This window comes from Leptosomus discolor, chromosome Z (genome assembly GCF_034619465.1).
Source record: "Leptosomus discolor isolate bLepDis1 chromosome Z, bLepDis1.hap2, whole genome shotgun sequence".
Taxonomy (NCBI): Eukaryota; Metazoa; Chordata; class Aves; order Leptosomiformes; family Leptosomidae; genus Leptosomus; species Leptosomus discolor.
Window position 1 is genome coordinate 71,991,403 of NC_141419.1, and position 25,487 is coordinate 72,016,889.

Genomic DNA, 25,487 nt, shown 5'->3' on the forward strand with positions numbered 1-25,487 from the left:
TCCAAGCAATACATAATTAAAACCCCATAAGAATACTCCAAAACCAACATTTCTTGCCAAATAGATTTTGGAGCTTGTGGTGGGTTGACCCTGGCCAGATGCCAAGTGCCCACCAAAGCCACTCTATCACTCCCCCTCCTCAACTGGACAGGGGAGAGGAAAAAAAAATATAACAGGCTTGTGGGGTTGAGGTAAGGACAGGGAGATCACTCAACATTTACCGTCACAGGCAAAACAGACTCAACTTCAGAAAAATGTAATTTATTAGCAATTAACTCAGAGAGAAGTAATGAGAAATAAAATCAAATCTTAAAACTCCTTCCTCCACCCCTCCCTTCTTTCCCGGGCTTAACTTTGATCCCGATTTCTCTCCCTCCTCCCCCCTGAGCGGCACAGTGGGACAGGGAATGGGAGTTGGGATCAGTTCATCACTCTGTTGTTCCTGCCGCTCCTTCCTCCTCAGGGGGAGGATTCCTCACACGCTTCCCCTGCTCCAATGTGGGGTCCCCCTCACGGGAGAAAGTCCTCCATGACTTCTCCAGTGTGAGTCCTTCCCATGGGCTACAGTTCTTCATGAACTGCCGCAGCGTGAGCCCCCCCCACGGGGTCACCAGCATCAAACCTGCTCCAGCGTGGGCTTCTCTCTCTCCACGGGCCACAGGTCCTGCCAGGAGCCTGCTCCAGTGCAGCCTTCCCACGGGGTCACAGCTTCCTTCAGGCATCCACCTACCCCGGCGTGGGGGCCCTCCACGGGGTGTAGGCAGTCATCTGCTCCACCGCCCATGGGCTGCAGGGGGACAGCCTGCCTCACCGTGGTCTTCACCACAGGCCGCAGGGGCATCGCTGCTCCGGCGCCTGGAGCATCTCCTCCCCCTCCTTCTGCACTGACCTTGGTGTCTGCAGGATGTTTCTCTCACGTATTCTCACTCCTCACACCATATAGCAGCAGGCTGATATTGAGTTTTAAATGAGAGTATGTAACTATAGTAAGTGTTGTCTTCCGTAGTCTAGTTTGTCAGTTTTCGAAAGTCACTGCAATGAAGAATTTGAAAGTAGATAATGAGATAAAGTTTGCAGGTGTTTATAGATGGCTTCTCCTAAGTGAAAGACCATCCTGAAGACAGCTTGAAGGCATTTAGTAATGACAGGGGACTGAGGGAAATGGGTATCTTAAGCAGAAATTGACATTTCAGCAAGATGAAAGAAAAAATGTAGGGTGTAATAGTCAGAGAAGACTTCTGGAAGTGAAGACAGGCAGTCTATATCAGCAAAGAAGGAAAAGAGACAGATAAAATTGAGTAGACTGTCATATCAGAACGTAAAATTGAGTAGACTGTCATATCAGAACGTTTGGCTGGGAAAATTATTCTTGTCAGCAGTGTTCTGAATTGCTGACAAGACTGGTTTTGTCAAGGCCAGGAGAAAGGATGGAAGATAATGATTTTCTGGATGAGAGTTCCGGGTGTGTGGACAGATGGGATTGTTACACTGAAAATTGGATGCTAGACACAAACTCACACCGTTTTCTGTCCCGGACATATGGTTCCTCAGGGTTCTCTGTTTACTGTGTTGAAGATGTAAAGCTCTCTATCAGCATAATGACATTCAGAATCTATAGACAGTAACACAAACATAGACTCATAGAATCATATAATGGTTTGGGTTGGAAGGGACCTCAAAGCCGATTTAGTTCCAATCCCCCTGCCATGGGCTGGGCAGGGACACCTTCCACGAGACCGGGCGGCTCAAAGCCCCATCCAACCTGGTCTTGAACACTTCCAGGGAGGGGGCAGCCACAGCTTCTCTGGGCAACCTGTGCCAGTGCCTCATCACACTCACGGTAAGGAATTTCTTCCTAATAGCTAATCTAAATCTCCCCACTTTCAGTTTGAAACCGTTACCCCTTGTCCTGTAGCTACTCTTTGACTAAGAGTCCCCCCCCACCTTTCCTGTAGGCCCCCTTTAAGTACTGGAAGGCCACTAGAAGGTCTCCCCAGAGCCTTCCCTTCTCCAGGCTGAACAACCCCAGCATTCTCAGCCTGTCCTCACAGGGGAGGTACTCCAGCCCCCTAATCACCTTTGTGACCCTCCTCTGGACCCCCTCAACAAGGTCTCTGTCTTTCTTGTGCTGGGGCACCCAGAGCTGGATGCACTACTCCAGGTAGGGTCTCACCAGAGGCAGTGCAGGGCTGGAGAATCCCCTCCCTTGACTTTCTGACCATGCTTCTTTTGATGCGGCCCCTGGTGTGATTTGCTTTCTGGACTGTGAATTCACGTTACGAGCTCACATTCAGTTTTTCATCCATCAACACCCCTAAGTCCTTGGCAGGGCTAGTCCCAAACCACTCATCACCTAGCCTGTATCTGTGGTTGGAATTGCCCCAACTCAAGTGCAAGACCTTGCACTTGGCTTTGTTGAACCTCATGAGGTTCACACGGGACCACTTCTCAAGCTTATCCATGGCCCTCTGAGTGGCAGCCTGTCCTTCAGGCATGTCGACTGCACTGCACATATTATTGTCATTGGCAAACTTGCCAAGAGTGCACTCAATCTCACTGGCCATGTCACTGACAAAGATGTTAAACAGTACCAATCCCCATACAGACCCCTGAGGACCCCAAACAGACCCCACTCATCACTGGTTCTCCACTTGGACATCGAGCCATTGACTATGAGTCTTTGAGTGGGACCATCCAGCCAATTCCTGATCCACCAAGTGGTCCATCCATCAAATCCATGTCCCTCCACTTTAGAGACAAGAGTGTCATGTGGGGACAGTGTCAAATGCTTTGCACTTCGCATCACAGTTTTGGTATCCTCTGACATAAAAAGTTTACAGACAACTGGCTGTTCATTTAGCAAAATAGGTAGAGCTAACTTTTCAGTACTGTTCTTTGTCTTGCACCATCACTGCTATTTCTTGGACCTCCAGGTTTTCCTTCTAATTCCTCTGCCTACCATTCTTCATATGTCCTTTTCTGTGTGTTCTTTCTCTTTTGTACCTTTATTTTTTTCTCTCGAGTTTTTATCTGGAAGCCTGTTTACACTATGGAGCATATTTATTGTGCTGTTAGATAATTTTCAATTGTAGCATTTTTTTCAAGTGTTCATCTTCACAGTTTATGTGATAATGGAAGGATCTTGGACACATTTGCAGGACATAGAAGTTGTTTTCCTGTTTCTGCTTTTTCCATGAGGCTACAAGACTGTCTGACCTTTAGGTTGTCAGGAGAGCTTGTTTTGAATATGAGATATGCATTCTTGCAGTTGAGCGGGGGTAAAAGAAAACCAAACCCTTTAAGCATTACACAGTAAGAGGGAACACATAGAGTGTACTTTCTGGTTCATTTCTCGAATTGTTTCATCAGTCTTTGATGCCGTGTGCCTTCTCAGAGCACTGCACATCACCTCCAGGTCCTTTTCTAGAGATGGGAAATTTAGAAGTGTTTGTAGACCATTTTTCATGGGACTTTCATAGTTTCTGCAAAATAGGATTCATGAAGAACGTTGACAACCGAGTCAGTGTAAGAGTTGCAATATTCACCTGTGCAGAGGTTCCCGGAGACTGGAAAGAGATAACACTTCATCCGCTTGGTTTTCTTAGCCTATATTTTCTCTGTAATCCCTTCTGATCTTTCTCTGTACCTACCAAGCTGTGATCAAAAGGGAGCTTCAAAGAGAAAGCTCTTCAGCGAATCAGGAATGCTTCTTCTGCAACTTCTTACCCACCACGGTGTATATTCAAAGCCCTCTAGTAACCCACTTTTGGGAGCACTTAGCTGTATATTATTTCCAACAGAATGCTGCCATTTTGATACAATCAACATCCCAGCACTGAACCATACCACCGCTCTCCAACTATGGGGTTGGGGCAGAAAAAGTATTTACATTTATCTTTCCTTCCTTCAAGCAATTTAGAATTGCCCTTCTGAAAAAGCCTTCCACTGAGGCAAGCAGATCCCATAAACTTGAACACAATATGATCATGCATTCCTTCTACCAATATCTTCCAGGTTCAAAATTAACTAAACTGTGTTGCTCTCTACAAAACTTTTAATAAAGTTGTGGAAATCCTTGTATGAGGAATTGTGAATGCTAAAAGTTTAGATGGTTCAAGAAATGAGTGGACTAACATAGGCTGGATCTATGGGCTGAGACCAACTGTATGAGGTTTAACAAGGCCATCCCTACAGGCTTGGGGATGAGTGGCTGGAAAGCTGCCAGACAGAGAAGGACCTGAGGGTACTGTTTGACAGCTGGCTGAACATGAGCCAGCAGTGTGCCTAGGTGGCCAAGAAGGCCAACAACATCCTGGCCTGTACCAGCAACAGTGTGGCCAGTAGGAGCAGGGAGGTGATCGTGCCCCTGTACTGGGCACTGGTGAGGCCGCACCTCGAATGCTGTGTGCAGTTTTGGGCCCCTCACTGCAAGAAGGACGTTGAGGTGCTGGAGTGTGTCCAGAGAAGGGCAAAGAAGCTGGTGAGGGGTCTGGAGAACAGGTCTTGTGAGGAGCGGCTGAGGGAACTGGGGCTGTTTAGCCTGGAGAAGAGGAGGCTGAGGGGAGACCTTATCACTCTCCACAACTATCTGAAAAGAGGTTGTAGTGAGGTCGGGGTCAGTCTCTTCTCCCAAGTAACAAGTGACAGGACAAGAGGGAATGGCCTCAAGTTGTACCAGGGGAGGTTTAGATGGGACATTAAGAAAAATTTCTTTACCAAAAGAGTAGGCAGACATTGGAATAGGCTGCCCAGGGAGGTGGTGGAGTCACTACCCCTGGAGGTGTTCAAAAAACATGTGGATGTAGCACTCGTAGACACGGTTTAATGGTGGGCATGGTGGTATTAGGTCAATAGTTGAACTTGATGATCTTAGAGGTCTAGTCCAACCTAATGATTCTATGATTCTATGCTTCTTGTCTTCTACTCTTCAATTATTATTTACTCTTGGCAGCTGTCAGAGAAACTATACTCAGGTAGATGGACCTTTGGTCTGAACCAGTATAGTTCTTATTTCCTTGGTATTTAGCACTCTCCTTAGGTCCATCACACTTATTTCTGGACATCTTCCATCACTGATTGAGGTGATTCTATTTATCAGATTGGCTGTCTTGTGTCCTGACAATCTCATTTGGTGAAAAATGACTTCTCATATGACCATATTAAAAAAATAAATTAAAATATCTACATAGGAGACAAGAGTTTCTTCTTCACTAGTGCAAACTGCTGCCGCTAAAGGAACAGACAGATTCCTTTTTGAATATTGAGGCTACAGCCTGTCTGTTCCTTGTGCCTTGATGTTTTGACTGAGTAGTTACATTTTTTCTGATACTCCTCATTTCAACATCAGCATTTTTAATCAGGTATAACAAAAATCTACTGTGCCTGATAATCTTCTTTTCATTCCACAAACATCTACAGGGGTCTTGATTGTCAGAGAGGGAAGTCGTTTCTATGACAATAGTACTTTATGAAACCAACCTAAATGGAGCTTTGTGGTTACACATTTGTTTCAAGAGACAGTCTTGATCTCTTCCCTAAAGAGGTACACAGTCCCAATCTCCTTTGATAGCAAAGGACTTTTAAGCTTGTATGTGGACAAGATTATGCATTCTACAAATGACTCTAGAGGCGTATTAAAATCTTTAAAGGTAGTCCAATCTTCCTAAAAAGAAAATGGGCTGTCCTCAGGCACCTTCTTCCAGACTGTAGTATTCCACTGCTTTGATTCTGTTTTGGGGCAGGCAGCAAGAATTCCCAGTGCAACTGCTACACTATCTATAGGCACTCTTCTAACCTGAATATGTCATGCCTCGTGTCCTCAATATCAGGAAACAGATAGTAGAAATTCTTTTGATAGTCTAACAGCATTGTCTGATTCTTCCTGAAATAATTTTTATAGCAGAAGGATAAACTACATAACTATGTTAAGGTAAATTATGTATGGAATTTTTTTTTCTTTACTTTTCTACATCTCTATGTTCTGTGAACAGTACAGTTCAATGTTGTGCCCTCGAACTCACAGCAGGCATGAACTTGCAGTATTTTAATGCATTGCTTTTTGACTGACTTCTATCAAGAAAGACCATTTGAATATTCCCTTTTAATTATACATTATGATTATACATTATGTTAATACATTTCACTGAATCAGATACAGTTAATGGTATGACTGCATCAGGGAGCAGCAATAGCAAGGCTGCTCACATGTGCCAGGAGCAGAGGATTCCTCTGAAGCATGCAGGGCGCAGTCCCGCAGCACCAGAGCAGGGCTCGGGAGGGGGACAGCAGCCAGCAGCCCCAGATGAGGACAGGAAACAAGCCAGGTCCAGGGAGTCCAGACAAGAGGAGAAGAAAACGGGGCTGGAGACAAAGTTACCTACAACAGAAGTAGAGCCAGCTGGGAGAGCAGAAAGCAGGGCTGGCCGCTGCCACAATGCGTCTCTGTGCACTTATGTGGGGCTCCGGCACAGAGTGGACCCAGGGCCCATTACTGTGCTCAGGGCTCCACAAGCTGTAAGTGCCTGCCACTTGTGAAATGTTTTCTTTTCAAGCAACAGGGATAATAAAACTTGGAAAGGTAAATCTTCCTGCTACAGAAAATTAAATTAGCTCTCATTATACTATGCTACCTTAGTCACTGAACATAAGATAACCTCAGGAAGAATTTATCTCTTTTTTAGGTTTTTGGTTTTGTTTTTGTTTTTTTCCCCTTGGTTTTACAGTCAAGGTATAAATAGACCTGATATCTACTCTTAATCAAATAGTCTTAATAGACTCAAAATTTATTCTTAGGATGTTATCTAATTATCTCAAATCTAATAATAAAAGCAAACATGAAAATGAGCAAAACAGTGGAATTATAAAATAAAAAATACTAAGCTGCTTCATGATCTGGCCTTTGGATTATCTCTTTCAGTTGATGCGTTTCATGTTTTACGTTCAAAAGCATAAAATTCCCTCTGAATCCTTAGTTCCTCTTCCATTTGCTGGTAAATGTTATTTTTAATAAGCTCTTATATGTGTTCTTTGTTACCATTACAATGAGAATATCCTATCTAAGCACAGAAATCATAGTTTAAAAGTCAGTTTAGAATTTAGAATTCTGCAACTGCAACTCAAATGTTTCACGTAATTTTTTGTCTTGTTAGTTTGGTTTGGTTTCAGTCAGTAATCCAGGGGTGTTAATGTAATAAAAATGCTTAAGGTATTCTATAAAGATCTGACAATTTTTCTTGCCCTTAGCTTTATAAATGAAGAAAAGGTACATTTTCATTATAGTTACATCCAACAAGAACATTTGAAACATTAACTTCTCTGAAAAAAGAAGTGTCCCTTAAACCAGTGATGAAGTGGTGGCACAGATGTGTACAATCCTGTATTAGGTAAGAACTGCTTCTAGTTTAGGATTTTTCCTGTAGAGGGTGACAGAGGACTGATGATTTTGTCCTACTCGAGAGTTTCTGTCCCCACTTGATTTCAGTGGACATAGGCACAGACACAAAACCTCTCTATCATATTAGTTTTGGGCAGTCTTTAAGGTGATTTTAAAGGTCTGCTAGTTATGTTTGCTTTCTGTCATAAATATATTAATTTTCTTTACCTGATATCCTATATACGACACTTTTATTTAAATTCTGTTGAAGCACTTTGGAGTATCTGAGAGCAGCCATACTTTACTTTCATAATTAATCATATTTTTATTCTTCTGTGGTTGTAGATGACATATTATGTACTTTAACAAATTATTTGGGATGTCTTTAGTTAGATGCACTAGAAAAAATTAACTTGTTACTGTTTTCTTTTAAGGTGCTAGTCATATATTACCTTTTTCTACTGTGCGTTGTGCTCTAGTTTGTGGTTACTAGTTTCTTCCTTGCAAAAGTTAAAGGAAAAGTACTCCAAGGCTTTGGGCAAATATTTGGATGAATAAAACTGCTTGTACAAAACCAGATCTCTTATACAAAAAGCTTACAAGCCATATGCAACCAAAAGGAATTTTGAAGGGGTTTTTTTTCTGTACATTCCGAAGAAAATAATGGTATGTAAGATTTATGGGTAGAATTCTGCAGGGTAGAATTAAATTTCCATTTCTATCCACAAAATATTGCCTGAAACCATTTAAGTCCTACTTAAGATGAAGAGAGACATATTACAGAGTTAGCAAATACACAATTACCTACTGTTGATTCCAGAAAGATGTAGGAAAATCATACTTTCTAGGGAACTCTATAAAAGAAAAAGTGTAATACATTCATAGTATCACAATCCCAAGCTTTTCCATGCAGGAAAGGAACATTTTTCCTTCAAAATTGTTCAGAGGGCCTTGTCGTTTGACTCGGACTACACTCAGTCATTCTTAATGACATTGTAGAAGCAAATCCTTTGTGTTGTTTAAATTCCAGTTCTTAGAAATCTGTGAAGTGACCACTTTAACACTTGTACAAAAGATACCGGAGCGACTCTAAGTGAATTGTATGAATGGGTTTCTCAAAAGGTATATTTTCATTATCTACTTGAAATTTTAGCAACTTGAAAGTTCTAAAAATTGTTTTACAATAGTAAGTTTGAATTGAACCATTCATAAGTTCAGCAATCTAAGCAGAAATCTCCAAACTCTTAAGCATCCAGTGGTATTAAAGGTTTCTCAGTAGCTATGCTTTCTCTTTTAATGTACTTATTTTTTGCCATCAAGTAGTAGCTCATCTCCAGACAATGAATTAGTTAGTAACCTTACTGTAGACTTTTAGACTTAATTTTTTAAAAATTTTCTATTCTCTCTTGATTTTATAAATATTTCTTTGAATTCCTCCCAGCTTTTAATACATGGTCAAAGTAACAGATTGGTTGAAATATAACAGATGGTCTAGAATCCTTATTAAGTAAACTTTCTGTGCATGTGTCTGACCTCTCAGAAATGTACTTGTTTATTTGTGCATTATACTCTGGCTTAACCACCATGCCTGGAGGGCCTAGGTTAATTGTGGTTAGGTAAGAGCTTTTGCTTCTGCTAGCTTCAGAAATAAACTCTGAAGTTTAGCAATCTGGAACGTCAATATGTGTTTTGCCACGTACTTGTGATATTTTATAATCCTTAGATTTTTACAAGGCTATCATGTATTCACTGACATCAACAGGCAAAATTATGTTCTCATCATTAAGCTAATTGATTTTCCAAAAGCTCTAACAGTATCTGTCACAGGTCTAGCCCTAAGAAAACTAAGATTACAACCACAACTTGCCTAGCTGCTATACTTTTTAATCAAGCCTATATCCTTATTAAAAACAGACTGAGGAGGTGGGGCTTGGCTTCATTTGTTCTGTGCTCTGACCTCTCCACTGCCCTCTCCTTTTCCTGCTCCTTAGGACTGCTTTGCAGTGCAGTTTATACTTATAATTGTTTTCTGCTCATATGGGCCATGTACTTCAATTGCAATTAACTAATAATTAACAGTTATCTTTACACGTTGCAGTGGCAGGAATGCTGCCTAATGTTTCTGTTCTCTGATGTGTAGAAGTACGTTAATTTCCCTTAGCTTTATCCCAGGAAATGTTTCTTACACAATTGTTTAGAAATTATAGTTATTGCTACTCTGTTTATTCTTATTTGTCATATGAGGTCATTCACTTCTATGTTAATGTGCATGTGTGGGGAATGATGCCTATCTTTTCCTGGCAAGCTAATCTCGCAACACCGAATACATTCTTTTTAAAGAAATATTTCTTTTATATCTGTGAAGTATCTGTTAGATATTCTAACACGTCACAGTGGCTAAGGCCTTTTTTACAAGAGTTGGTACGGTAAAGGCATGTTATTTCCAAATGTTGATAGCTTTCTTTGTGTTGGCAGTCCTTTCTAATGGAAGCTCTTGATTATAGAAGCAGTTTTTCTTAATCTTTTTGTTAAAGTTAAGGAACATCTAATCTTGTTAGAAGTAAATCACCAGGCTATCCTATACAGTATTGACATAACGATTTCATTTATAGCCAAATGTTAAGTAGACTGCTCTTGAGATGACCGCTTCCCCCACTTAATTTGTTTTGTTTTCTTGTATGCACATATGGCAATGTGTGTTTTGAAGCTGGAGGTCTGAAACAAACTGTACTCTGAAAATATCCTTAATTCATTCTCTGTAGCAGCACAAATTGAGAAAGAACTGTAGAACCTTGCAAAGAATTCAGAGAACTCTATTTTCAATTCATTCTTCAGAAACGCATTGTACTGTTCTGTTTAAAGTTTGGAGCTTTTTTAGAAGTTCTGTTACAGGTCTGTATTAAATTTAGCAAATTATTTTGAAAGCATGAAACTAAGTGTTTTCTCTGACATTTGCATAAAGTATTGCTGAAGTCCTTGTGTTTGGATTGCAAAAATCTTCCTCTTTTTTTCTTAGAATGGACCCTGGCCATGTTGTAATACATAGCTGTTGTATCTAGTTGTTTTCTTTTTTTATCATATACCCAGTGTTCACTTATCTCTGTTGTTTCTGCCATGCACAGAAAAGAGAACAAAAATCTAGCAGCTCATTCAGGGGAATCAGCAACTGAACAGTATTTTCATAAACTCGTGACAATATTTCCAAACACTTCTAAAAATATAATAAGAGGAATGACCGACTAAATACAACACACTTTGTTGAACTACAACATGAATCTGAGCTAATACTGTGAAACCAGTTTTTATGAGGAACTTCTCAAGAGTAGAAGTGCTCTAGAATTTTAAGTGACAGCAAGTGTTTTGTTGATGGTGGTAAGCACACCACACCCAACTTTGGGTGTATCACAAGCTGTTCTTTATTCTCTTCTCCTTCTGGAAATATACCTTGAAATGTATGTCTATGTGACTATTATTTGGAAAGTTGACCTGATTGGTCTTTGAATGCCATTTTAGGTACCATTGTTTCATTAGTATTATTAAGATTATTATATTAGGATTATTGAAACTTAGATCATATATGCAGAGTAAACATATCAGCCTGCACTTTCCTTGCAATATGTAGAATTGCACATGTTTTCCATACCTTTGTCTATTAAAGAGTTTTATATATCAGAGTATGCCTCCTATTTCTATGCTAAGCAACCAATCGTCTTTTTAGTCACCTATTGCTGCTCCATGATACCTATGTTCTCCCCAGCAAGGCGTGCATGTAACTGCTGGGAAAACTATCTGATGGGTACTACCCTGCACTTGGCAAATCCACAAATACCATATCAGCTCTTTGAGAATGTGGCAATTGGCAGGTATGAAAATGATACTGTGAACTTTGCTGGTACATAACATTTTATTAGGACTTCATATCACCTATTAATTTCTTCTTTTATCCTTATTTTCTTCGTGGACTGCTATGCTCCTCAATTCGTGCATTAACCTCTCTTTCCAAATAAGACTCACAGTATCATCCAAGATTCTTATTTTCGAATTTATCTAGAATTGCATTTCTCCTCAGTCACACCATACCCTCAGTATTCTGTTACTTGCTTCAGGATATTAAACCACGATATAGCACCCGTTCTTCACAACCAGCTCTGACTTTGTCTTCTTTTCTTTCCACTTCTTCTGCACCATTCTCAGGTGCTCTAGTTCCTCAGAATGATCTGACCTTACAGCTGGTCCTGCTTTGAGCAGGAGAGTGGACTTGATCACCTGAGGTCACTACCAACCTGAATTCTTCTATGATCCTGTGATACGGATCTGCTTGCTTTCAAAGAAACAACACGTCGGAGGGTTGGTTTTTTTGCTTGCATTCCTATGTGTCTGGAATTCTCTGCTTGGTTCCAAGTAAGATATTTTAATAACTTTTCCTCTTCATATTTTATGTGAAAGAGTTCTTTTGCTCCTTGTGAGTGACTGCGTTTACACTCTAACAAGAATAATTCTGTTAAAGGTAATTTAAAATAGCCATATTGCATAATATATTTTATATGTTGATGGGTAGTTGTACTATTAAATTAACTTTATCATACTATGTGTTCAAATGTAGTTGTAATGCAGGAATTACTTTTTAATCCTTGTTTAGTCTCGTTTATGTGAGATCAAATACATGTTTAATCTTGCAAGTATTATATGCAAAACCTATTAGCTTATTCTCTTCTATATGCTGTAGCTCTTCATAGTCTTCACAATTGACAGAAATATGAGCACTTTAAGCCTGTAATATCTAAGTACATTTGTTATAAGAAACATATTTCATAAGAAAGTTTGCAAAAATGCTTAGATTTCATTTTTTAGTATCTTCCAGTGGTCGCTGGAAGATGATAGAAACTACTAGAACTTCTAAATTTTTATAATACTGAATTTCTGTTACAAGGAGGTTCTAGTTCTCTATTTTTGTCCTAGGCCTTGTGATGATTTAGTTGAATGTATAGCATGTAAAATTAAATCTGGTCTGGATATAACTTTTACCTATGCAGCTGTGACTAACAAAAACCTGCAAAATTAGATTTAACTGTGAGTTCCTTAAATTAGAACATTTAATCAGAAAGTGAACCAAATGCCCTTAGGACATACAACATGGATATGCTTAAAGCACTATCGCTATTACATTTTGAGAAAGTGATCTGTAACAGCTTTTGAATGCTCTTGTTTCAAAAGAAGCAGTAAGTACCTTTTTTGGTGGAATTTCACAGACCACATTCATTGATCTCATTTGACGAGCAGCATTGGGGAAGGGCCCAAAAAATTAACTTATGGGGAAAAATAAATTAATTTTCTTTTTTTTTTTGTAATCTTGATTAAAAACTCTGCAGCAATTTTTGGAATTGTACCCTGTGCTTTCTTAACATATACTGTTCTTTACCTGAGGAAGTTTTTCAAAGGAGTGGCTGACAATGTTTTCCAGTTTTAATAATAATTGTGGTGATCTTTGTAGGAAAATTAGATATGTCCTTATTAAAAGACAGTCAAGTAGGGCTGTCCCTTAATTAATCAGAATCTTTCTAGAAAAAAAATAAATATTGTACTTTGCTGTCTTTTTTTAATGTGTATCTAGACACATTAAACTGGAAATAATAATTTTTCCTTATGTAATAGATTTCTTTCAAGGCTTTGTTCTAGCACCTGGGTAGGCTACCTCATGCTAGTGCCCTTTTCCTGCCTCGTCTTTGCCCCAGTCACTGTAAGAAAGCAGTTTGTCTAACTCACATAGTGGTTATTCAATATTACTGGGAGTTAGACCTCTGCTTTTTATTACAGTGAAGGCTATTCATGTTTCTAGTCTATAATAAAATCAGTCCAAAGGCTTTCATTCAACTTCATGAGCATGTTTGAGAGTTTTCATAGTACATATATGTGCTAGGTACTACATAGGTTAGCTTGACATATTGTTAAATCATTTGTATTTTGATACTTTTTATAGTCATTAAGATTATTGTTCTGAGGTTCTGAGCATGTGAAGGTCTCATTTAGTACTTGCAGAATTTTTTTTAAATTTTTTTTTCTAGTATTTTTAAGAACAAGGGTAATAAAACTGCTGATCTGTGGACTAATACTTTCCTCTTCTAGAATTATCTTTGTAACATAGTGCAAATGAAAGCATGATCCCGGCCCCGCTGTAATAAATGTTAATGGTCTTATTGACGTCATTGATTCATTGATCTCCAACGGGTCGGTTTGTCTAGTTTTATAAAGCCACTGCAGCTATCTGAAGCCCATGCTTTGGAATAGACGTCAGATGGCAGTATTTCATAGCATAAAATATTGTAGCTTTCATTATGCAGACTGTGTTGTTTCAAAAAAATACTAGACTCATATGGAATTGCTAGTGGTTTTTTATAAAGAAAGAATAATAGACTAATAGAGAGGTGATATGTTTGTTCTCCGTAGCTATAAAAAAACCATTTTCATATATGATGCTTTTACTTCGTCTACTTCTTGAGGATCAGTGCTATGTGTACCACTTTTCCAACTGAAAAAGAGTGGAAGCAGTTATTGTGTTAGTTATGTGTTAGTTAGGATTTAGTCCAATTCTTTTTCTGTCTCTGTATTAACACTACATTTCCCGTTTAAATTTTGTTTTTAATGAAACGTAGTTTAAAATTTTATTTTACTAGTTTTATTAATATCTGGGTTTTATTCTAGGTCAGTGTTAGCTTTTACATAGTGATTAAATTATAAAATTTTAGAAAAATACACAAACACATAATGCACAGTGATTTCTGCATTCTGTGGTGCCGTTCAATATTGAGTTAAATTTGTAAATACATTGTTATCAAATTTCACATATGACGCAGTACAGTTAAACTTGTCTACATAATGGGCCTGACACCTGATAGCAATGTCATTCTTAATGTAAGCTGACCTTTCAGTTGCTGTTCTGCTCTACTTCTGTCAGCATCATGATGTTCTCTTTAAAACCCTCATCAGGGATTGTGGTTTTGGTGCTAAGTACAAAAGTGATTCCTCTCCATTGTGACAGAATGCTGCTTTTACGGGATTTCTGATTTTGCCATAAGACAGAAAACAGTATTTGCCTTTCACACCTGTGATTGTGGTCACCCCATCAAAAGCCTGAACACTCTGTGTGCTTCCAAAGGAAATTCTTATCCACAAAGGAAAGCTGGATTGTAAGACAAAGTAAAAGAGGAAAAATGTATTGCACTAACAAAAATTACATGTAACCAGTGTTCTGTCACAAAATGGTGATGGTTTGTTCCTGTGAGATGAACAGCAAGCATGGTTATAACTGAAAAGATTGTTGTTGTTCCCTTAAAAATGAATGTGCCAAGCTTAAACAAATATTAGCTTACCTCCAGTTATTACAGGTCTTCATCTGCTATCAGCAAGCTATGAACAAAATTGAACATGTTTATAAAAAATTTGTCATTATCAAGTCATAAAAATGAAAAAATACATCTCAGGATTAATTGACAAAACTTTTTGTTGGATCAGAAAACTGCACCAATATCTTGTTTGTATAATGCCATGAAAAAAAAATCTATCCTAAAAATGAAATTTAATAGCAGTATATATTGACCAAATAAATGCAAGCACTTTTGCCTTTTTATATTTTGGAAGTTTTCTTTTAATATCTTTTGATAGTTTATTTCGCCACTAGCTGTGAACAGAAAAAAGACTCTTCCTTAGTTCAAGTAATGGTCATGATATGATAATATACTGAATTAAGAACATCTCATTAAACAGATGTTAGTAGCTGACATAATCTAATTTCAGTTTGTGTGCAGATCTTAGATGTTTCGTTTTTCTGGAAAATGTAAGGTAGTGGGTATTAGCCTTCGCTAAATGCATTTGAACACTGGTTATGATAAACTAACTTGGGAGGGTGGGGAGGGAGAAGGCAGAACTTAAACCCTTTTACATTATTAAATTGTAGTATTTGCTAGTTAGCTTAAGAGGTGAAAGTTTGTCGTCTTGATTTGTAAGTAGGGACTACAGAGATAAATACTGTAGATCCTGGAGGAAACAGAAGTTGTTCAGCAGTCCCCCTTCCTGTCAGCCTTCCTGAAGGTGCAGGAATAAGCAAATGGAAAGAATAACCAAACAAAATGAGCGCACATCTCATGTTTAAGCCCTCCTCCAGCACTTTTTGTGTACATAACCAGAAGTCACTCAAGCAGCTGCAGCACATTAGTTCCAATAGTTTAACAGGCAGCTTTACAGCTCCGACAAAGGCTATGCTAAAGCAGTTTCTTCCTCCCATGCTCACTGGCTGTGGTAGCTAATAAGTGATCTTTGGCAGCCAGGCTGTGAGAGGAGAGGTAATGTTTAATAGGTTTCTGTGGAGGAGTTAGCTTGCTTTTTCCTTCGTAGATCATTATCTATAGAGAGACGCTGAGGGCCGGCGACACCATGTTGAAAACAGAATAGGCTGAACTGGGGTTGGAGCTCTACACAGTTCTTGGGAACTGATTTAGAAAGAAAATATTTTAAGCAGTTAAGCCAATATTCGATTGTATTAGATCTTAATAACAAACTTCCTCGGGAAACATGGCTCAGCAGACAAGTCCAGACATTTTGGCTGTTCCTGGAGTGGATAATACACGTTGTCAAAATCCATGGTTAAATGAAGATCTTGTGAAGACCCTGAGGGAAAACTTGTTGCAACATGAAAAGCCATCTAGGACATCTAGGAAATCTTCATCTGTTTCTCCCCGGCTCTCTCCAGTTATTTCTCCTCGAAACTCTCCAAGACTTTTGCGCAGGATGCTTTTAAATAGCAACATACCAAAACAACGGCGTTTCACTGTGGCACATACCTGGTAAGCACTGAACAAGTTGTCATGAAATGTCAGATGAACTTTTATTTTGTAGAGCATTTATCTCCTCGATGTCAGTGCTTATATTTGTCAGTTTGATCTCTGCATGAATGCCTCTGGTTGAAAAAGACAGTTCTAATTTGTGACTCAAGTTAATTTCAGACCTAAAGTTTAAAATAATAATTTATATAAAGCAAGAAAATATATATTTGCTTGCATAAAAGCTACTTTATTTCCTCTTCCCCTCCCCAAGAAATAAAAACTGGAATCTTAAGAAGAAAAAGTACTCATTTTGTGCTGTTCAGGCCAGAGCGAGTAGGCAAATTTTTTTTTAATGTATGTTTGAAATATAGTTTTTATTTATTTATTTATTGTCAATTTATGACCCCTCTGTCCATAAGCAGAATAACTTAAGTTTGTTTATCTTTTAACAGCACTAAAATTAAGGAGGACATGATAAACAAAAATGGTGGGAATAGATATTGTATATGAAACAGTGATTTTTATTACAGCAGTTGCTAGAATAAACAGACCAAAGATGGAAAGGGAAACTCTTGTTAAATGATTCACTAGTACTACTATTTAGTTAACTCAATCATTTCTTAGACACGTGTTTGTGACCAAATCTATAAAAGACATTCATTTTGTTGCGTCTACCTTCTGTAAAACAGCAGCATAATTTCATTACTGATTTATTATTTTTTTAAAATGTTATTTATGAGATTATTGTAACTTAATAATATATTCCTGTTTGCTTTGATGTCCTGAGGTCTTGCTGTGTTCTGTTTTTTCCTTCATTATTTTTCGCCCGTTATTTTTCAAATAATAATGTAATATAAAGAAAGGAGGGCAATGAAATACGTGCAAAGAAAGTCATGCATTCTAAGCAACAAATGGCTATGCTATTCAAGTTTATCTTCATTTGTCTGAAATTAGATTTACACCATAGCTATGTGACTGATATGTGCATTGCACGTTGTATACCTTTGTACATAATTCTTTACTATGTATGTGTGTACCTAAAATACTCCTTTGATAAAATAATATTTTTACCCTTGAAAAGGATGAGGAAAAACAAGTGTGCCTTTATACATAAGGAGAATTTGTTCTGGAACTAGTGTACCTGGTCAGAAATTGCACATATAACAGAGAAAACAGAATTAAATTAGGATATTTCTTGTTCCTTTAACATGAACTTTATCCTTTAGTTATGCATAAATCCCAACAATATTAAGGATCTCTAACTGAGAGATTTCAGAGATAACTGCATTATATAGTTTATAAAACAGTCTATACATAAGAACATACAGGATAAAAATAAATCAGCAGAGCTGTTTTACATTGTATGACGAAAATAAATAAGAATTTGTGAAAGTTTACAGAGGGAAATTATCATGTGCAATTACGTGTGTGTTATGACAGTTATTGTACACAATTTAAGATGACAAAGAAAGGAAGGGTATTAAAAGGGACAGATGAAGTGAACAAACAGGTTTGGGCAACATGAAAGGGCAAAGGCTGGCATAGTACTAAAAAGTGAAATTTTGTTTAAACAACGCACTTCCTCTAATGAGCTTCAGAAAGTTTTGAGTTTGGGTAGAGCGCCTTTTTCAGCATGATGTGGAGTGTAGGAAACACTTGGTTTTTTCCCAAATACGTGAAATACTAGGCCTGCAAAATACTGTTGATGAACAATTCATAGTTATTTCTAAATGATTTGTAAGACTGGCTCAGCTTAGCAGCACTTTTTTTTCAGCAAGTAGAGAAGTAGAGAGTCAAGCAGGGAGTTACAACAAATTACCTGAGAACCTGCAAAGAAGAATAGTATTTCAGGAGTAAGGGTGGAGGAGAAAAACCACTAATCTTAAGCAATAATATATGTGATCAGACTTACAGGCATATGAAGGGAAGCAGAAGTACAACTGTGAGCTTACAAAATTTTTTTGCTGCTAAATGCCATCAAGTCCTTACTTACTGATAGGTCTTGGTTATCTATTTAGAAAACTGAGATGCTGTGTGATAGACATGTAAAAACAGTTTTTGAAAACGGAGTAGTTGTCAGCTTAATCCAGAATTTTGTACTATGGAGGATCCATTCTGGTTTTAGTGCACACAGTTTGTTCCACCATAGTTATGACTTTCTTTGTAAGTGCTCTAATTTTCTTGTATTTCTAATTTAATCTGTTTTGTACTTTAAGAATAATTGTTGAATTTGAGTATACATATTTCTTGTTTAGTTCATCGTTCACACAGTTATTAAAAATTTTAATAATATGATCTTATTCAAACAACCAAGAAGTTGGAAAGTCATTCTGACTTTGCAAAATACCACTAGTTTTATAAATTTAGTATTTTCCTATGTTTTTCTTATGATTAGAAGTTTATATATGTGGGTAGCATAAGAACTAAATGTGTAACACTAAAGATATTGCTGTGTGTCACAGTGATGCCAAATACTGCCACCACAGATCCAGTGCATCAGAACAACTCATTTAGATAGTACCCACCTCCCTGATTTCGTCTCTGAAATGCCGTTCAGATACAATCAAGAAGTAGGTGGCAGATTGATGAATTGTTCTGGCAACGTGGTTCTTCCCGCTTCATTTCATAAGGCCCATAGCTCTCCCTCTGTATTGGCCTGGGATGTAGAAATGTTGACACCAAAATGCATTTTCTTTATCATGTGACTGTTATCTTTTTACATGAATAATTGAGTTATCATTTTTAGTCATATGGCACGAACATTCAGTCTTGTAAGGACTGCATAAATGATCTGATTGTCAACTGTGAAAATGTCTTCTTTTTTTGTTATGTGATGAGGTATACAGTCATAGGATGCAACGTTCACATAGATATCCGTTTACACAGTGGGGCAATGGTATATCATGTAAGAGGCATGTACCTACCTGTGGTTAAAAAAGGTGGTGTAGTATGTAAGCCTTTAAGACCTCTTTAAGAAGCCCTATGGTTCTTCTTTCTAGAAAAGTTGGACCATTGTGTCTTCTGAAAACCATGTCTTCTGAAAACCATGTCTTGTATAAAAATTGTCGTGAAAATTGTACACAAACTGGGACATTTACTAGGGAGTGCTTGAGAAACTGATGAAACCATTATTTACAACTGTTCTCACCGTAACAGTTGTGTTCAGGAAGGCATGACTTCATAGGTTATTTTTTTAATTTGTTTTTAGTAGGAGGTTTCCACGCACTATGTTCAGAAATGTGGCTATATAACTTGGTTTTGTTTATAAGAGTGTAATGGAAAATTTGCCAATATTTCTTTCAACTCAGAGTTCATCACTAGCCATTAACCTCAGACATTTTATGAGTCCTTTTTTCCTTCCTTTTCTTCTTTATCCTTCCCCAGCTGTAACTGAATTAATTCTAATACTTGAAAGATAACCCACTAATTATAGGATTTTAGAGATGAAAAAATACAGCACTAAGTGAGTTGAAATAGAAGGTTTTAAGTGGTAGAGATGCATCAGATCTTAATTCTTGTTGGAGAAATTTCTCAATAAGTTACAGCTTCAGAGAGTGTTACAGCTAGTCTTGTCTATAACTGTGAAATTAAAAGTTATTGTGAAATTTTAGCCTGGATCACTCTCAGTCTCTATAGACAATGTCAATCTACAGTCTATAGGAAAAAAACATAACAACTGAAAAGAAACAAGTATTTCAAAGCTTTGTGGCAGGATTTTAAATATACTCTAGCCAAAATCAATTCAAGTTCCTCAGAAATCTGCATTATATTTTATTATTTTAAAAGGAATCATAATGCTTTAAGATCTGGTCAGTATAATGACGCAGCAGCACATTGTGATCATTTGGGCTGGGTCCAGCTGGAGGCCTGTGACTAGTGGTGTTCCCAGGGTCAGTAGTAGGGCCTGTCTTATTTAATATATCCATCAACTACCTAGATGAAGGGACAGAGTGTATCTTCAGCAAATTTGCTGATGATACGAAGCTGGGAGGAGTGGCAGATATAGTGGAAGGCTGTGCTGCCGTTCAGTGTAATCTGGACAGGCTAGAGAGCTGGGCAGAGAGAAATATAACGAAGTTTAACAGGGGCAAGTGTAGGGTCCTGCACTTGGGGAGGAATAACCCCATGCACCAGTACAGGCTGGGGGTTGACCTGCTTGAGAGTAGCTCTGCAGAGAGGGACCGGGGAGTCCTGGCGGACAGCAAGTTAGCCATGAGCCAGCAATGTGCCCTTGTAGCCAAGAAGACCAATGGTGTCCTGGGGTGCATTAAGAATAGTGTTGCCAGCAGGTCGAGGGAAGTTCTCCTGCTCCTCTACTCTGCCCTGGTGAGGCCACATCTGGAGTACTGTGTCCAAGAGAGACAGGGGACTACTAGAGAGAGCCCAGGAGAGGGCTACGAAGATGATTAGGGGGTTGGAGCATTCCTCATGTGAAGAAAGGCTGAGAGACCTGGGGCTCTTTAGCCTGGAGAAGGGAAGACTGAGAGGGGACATTATCAACACATATAAATACCTAAAGGGGGGGCGGGGGGGGGGGAGGCGTGTCAAGAAGATGGGGCCAGGCTCTTCTCAGTGCTCTCCAGTGACAGGACAAGGGCAACAGGCACAAGCTGGAACACAGGAAGTTCCACGTGAAAATGAGGAAAAACTTCTTTACTCAGAGCACTGGAACAGGCTGCCCAGAGAGGTTGTGGAGTCTCCTTCCCTGGAGATATTCAAAACCCGTCTGGACACATTCCTGTGTGACCTGCTCTAGGCTAACCTGCTTTGGCAGGGGAGTTAGGCTAGATGATCACCAGAGGTCCCTTCCAATTCCTACTATTCTGTGATTCTGTATTACTACCCAACACAGAAAAGATAAATGGAGTCCTCTGGTATGTGCTCGACGAATTTATGTATTGTGTTGGTTAGCTCTTCTTATGCCTTTTCTAAGCCACTTATTACCCCAATGCATTTTGGCAGGAGAGATTATTTGGGTGGATCACACATGCTGGGATTTGTGAGAAGAGGCGGCCTTCAGTTACAGGAAAGGAGACTGTTGGCTCTCCAGCTGTGTGAACAGCCAGTGTGTGTGAGATGTCCAGAAGTCTGTGGAATGATGTTTAGATACTTTAAATTGTACAACTCTAGTTAACTCGTGTGGGAAGTCACCTATCCTTTATTTTCCATGAAAAATTCCTTTCTGTAAGAAAGTGAGGAGAAGCAAGAAGCATAAATATTTGGAGCAGGATAGTAAGGTCAGTGCAACATAGCAACTAAATTGTGTCTATTTACTTGGAAGTATGAAGTCATTGCATACATGTTCTTGATTTTTTTGGCCTTTATTATTTTCTTTGAACACTGACAGGGAAGGGGCATCCACAGCCTCTCTGGGCAACATGTTCCAGTGTCTCACCGCCCTCATAGTGAAGGATTTTTTCTATGTATCTAATCCAAACCTACCCTCTTCCAGTTTAAAGCCATTACCCCTCATCCTATCACTACATGGCCTTGTAAAAAGTCCCTCTCCAGCTCTCTTGTAGGCCCCTGTTAGGTACTGGAAGGCTACTATAAGGTCTTCCCGGAGCCTTCTCTTCTCCGGACTGAAGTACTCCAGCTCTCTCAGCCTGTCCTCATAGGGTAGGTGCTCCAGTCCCCTGACCATCTTCATGGCCCTCCTCTGGACTCACTCCAACAGAATCATAGAATAGAATCACAGAGTAGTTCGGGTTGGAAGGGACCTCCAAAGGTCATCTAGTCCAACCCCGCTGCAGCTGACCAGGGACATCTTTACCTAGATCAGGTTGCTCAAAAGCCCATCCAACCTGACCTGGAATGTTTCCAGGGGTCAGGCATCCACCATCTCTCTGGACAACTCATTCCAGCGTTTTACCACCTTCATCCTAAAAAATTTCTTCTTTATATCTAGTCCAGATCTACCCTCTTTCAATTCAAAATCATTGCCCCTTGTCCTATCGCAACAGGCCCTGCTAAAAATGTTGCCCCCGTCTTTCCTGTAGGCCCCCTTTAAGTACTGGAAGGCCACTAGAAGGTTTCTCAGAGCCTTCTCTTCTACAGGCTGAACAACCCCAACTCTCTTAACGTCTCATCAGGAGACGTTCTCCAGCCCCCTGATCATTTTTGTGGCCCTCCTCTGCACTAGCTCCAACAGGTCCATGTCTTTCTTGTGCTGAAGACTTCAGAGCTGGATACAGCACTGCAGGTAGGGTCCCACCAGAGTGGAGCAGAGGGGCAGAATCACCTCCCTCAACCTGCTGGCCACATTTCTTTTGATACAGCCCAGGACAAGGTGGGCCTCCTGGGGTTCAAGCGCACATTGCCAGCTTATGTCCGGCTTTTCATCCACCAGTACTCCGAGTCCTCTCAGCAGGGCTTCTCTCAATCCTTTCAGCCCCCAGCCTGTATTGACACCAGGGATTGCCCCGACTCAAGTGCAGGACCTTGCACTTGGCCTCCTTGAACCTCATGAGGTTCACACAGGCCCACTTCTCAAGCTTGTCCTGGTCTCTCTGGTTGGTACCCTGTCCCTCAGGAGTGTCAACCGCACCACCCAGCTTGGTCTCATCTGTAAACTTGCTGAGGGTGCATTTGACCCCACCATCTATGTCATTGATGAAGATATTAAATAGCACTGTCCCAGTACAGACCCCTGAGGGACACCACACGTCACTCATCTCCATCTGGACATCGAGCCATTGACCACCACCACCCAGAAGCTACCTTCCAACCAATCCCTTATCCACCAAACAGTCCACCCATCAAATCCATATCTCTCCGATCTAGAGAGAGAAGAATGTTGTGGGAGACCATGTCAAGTGCCTTACAATAGTCCAGCTAGATGACATCTGTGGTTCCTCCCTTGTCCACTGATGTTGTCACTCCATCATAGAAGTCCACTAGGTTGATCAGGCAGGACTTGCACTTGGTCAAGCCATGCTGGCTGTCTCAAATCACCTTCCTATCCTCTATGTGCATTAGCACAGCTTCTAGGAGGATCTGTTCCATGATATTCCCAGGCTCAGAGGTGAGGCTGACGGGTCAGTAGTTCCAGGGTCCTCCTTTCTGCCCTTTTAAAAAATGTCCATGTCTTCCTTATTGGGGGACCCAGAGCTGAACTCGATGATCTTGAAGGTCTCTTCCAACCCAAACTGTTTTATGGTTCCATGAACACAGTACTGCAGGTGAGACCTCATGAGAGCAGAGTATAGGCAGAGAATCACCTCCCTCAACTTACTGGCCACACTTTTGATGCAGCCCAGGATGTGATTTGCTTTCTGGGCTGCAAGCGCACATTGCTGGCTTATATTCAGTTTTTCATCCACCAGCACCCCTAAGTCCTTCTCCCCAGGGCTACTTTCAATCCACTCATTGCCCAGCCTGTATCTGTGCTTGGGTTTGCCTAGACCCAGGTGCTGGACCTTGCACTTGGCCTGGTTTAACCTCATGAGAATTCCACAAGCACACTTCTCAAGGCTGTCAAGGTCCTTCTGGATGTCATCTCTTTCCTCCAGCTTGTCAAATGCACCACACAGCTTGGTGTTATTGGCAAACTTGCTGAGGGTGCACTCAATCCCACTGTCCATGTCACTGACAAAGACGTTAAACAGCACTGGTTCCAATACTGAGCCCTGGGAATGCCACGTCACTGGTCTCCACTTGGACATTGAGCCATTGAATGTGACTATTTGAGTGCGATCATTCAGCCAATTCCTTATCCACTGAGTGCTCCATCTGTCAAATCCATGTCCCTCCAATTTAGAGACAAGGATGTTGTACATGACAGTGTTGAACACATTACACAAGTCCAGGTAGATGATGTCGTTTGCTGCTCCCTTATCCACCAGCACTGTAACCCTGTCACAGAAGGCCTCTAAATTTGTCGGGCGTGATTTGCCCTTAGTGAAGCCATGTTGCTATTACCAATCATCTCCTTATTTTCCATGTGCCCTAGCATAGTTTCCAGGAGGATCTGCTCTATGATCTTCCTGGGCGCAGAGGTGAGACTGACTGGCCTGTAGTTCCCTGGGTCTTCATTTTTTCCCTTTTTAGAAACGGGGATTATGTTTTCCCTTTTCCAGTTACTGGGAACTTTGCCAGACTCCCACAGCTTCACAAATATGGTGGATAGTGGCTTAGCCACTTCATCTGCCAGTTCCCTCAGGACCTGCAGATGCATCTCGTCACATCCCATGGACTTGTTCACCTCCAGGTTCCTTAGATGCTGGTTCTTCATTCTGCCAACCCCTGCCTTTGCCTTCTGGGACCTGGGCACTGTGGCTGGAGCATGACGGTGAAGACTGAGGTGAAACAGTTCTTGAGTATCTCTAACTTCTCCATATCCTGGTTAAGCAGGTGTCCCATTTTCTTCGGGAGAGGGTCCACGTTTTCCCTAGTTTTCGTTTTATCACCAACGTACCTATAGAAGCTTTTCTTGTTGCCCTTGACATCTGTGGCAAGATCTAATTCTATGAGGGTTTTGGCTTTCCTAACCTGATTCCTGGCTGCTTGGACAAATTCTTTATATTCCTTGCATAGGTTTCCTTTTTTTTTTTTTTTTTTTGAGTTTGTCTAGGAGCTCCTTGTTCATCCATGCAGGCCTTCTGGTGTTTTTGCCTGACTTCCTCTTTGTTGGGATGCATTGCTCCTGAGCTTGGAGGAGGTGATCCTTGAATATTGGTAACCTATCTTGGGGTCTTCTTCCCTCTAAGGCTGTATCCCATGGTACTCTACCAAGCAGTTCTCTGAAGAGGCCAAATCTGCTCTCCTGAAGTGCAAGGCACTGAGCTTTCTGTGTACCCTCTTCGCTGCCCTAAGGATCTTGAACTCCACCATCTCATGGTCACTGCAGCCAAGGCTGCCCTTGAGCTTCACATTCCCCACCAGCCCCTCCTTGCTAGTGAGAACAAGGTACAGCATAGCACCTCTCCTCATTGGCTGCTCTATCACCTGGATAAAGAAATTATCATCAATGCATTCAAGGAACCTCCTGGATTTCTTGTGCCTTGCTGTCTTGTCCCTCCAACAGATGTTGGGGGTGGTTGAAGTTCCCCATGAGGACCGGGGCTTGTGATTGTGAGGCTGCTCCTATGTGTCTGTAGAGGGCCTCATCTGTTTGGTCTTCCTGGTTGGGCGGCCTATAGAAGCCCCCCACAATAATGTCTCCTGTCCTTGTCCTCCCTTTAATCCTGACCCATAAGCTCTCAGTTGGCTCCTCATCCATCCCCAGGTGGAGCTCCATGCACTCCAGCTGGTCATTGACAGAGGGCAACACCCACTCCTTGTCTCCCCTGTCTGTGCTT

At 40.3% G+C, this 25,487-nt stretch overlaps 1 protein-coding gene across 2 annotated transcripts in view; it reads left to right on the top strand.

Annotated features, from left to right (window-relative positions):
• The window catches only part of PDE4D (phosphodiesterase 4D), a 442,846-nt gene that overhangs the window by 37,068 nt on the left and 380,291 nt on the right, over positions 1–25,487 (top strand). The window contains exon 1 of one of the 2 annotated variants that reach the window (XM_086479626.1): positions 15,938–16,209. The exons of the other annotated variant lie outside the window; for it this stretch is intronic. Within the exon in view, the coding sequence (XP_086335752.1) occupies positions 15,938–16,209 (272 nt within the window). Of the gene's footprint in view, positions 1–15,937; positions 16,210–25,487 lie in introns of those variants that run through there. 2 annotated transcript variants of the gene reach the window in all.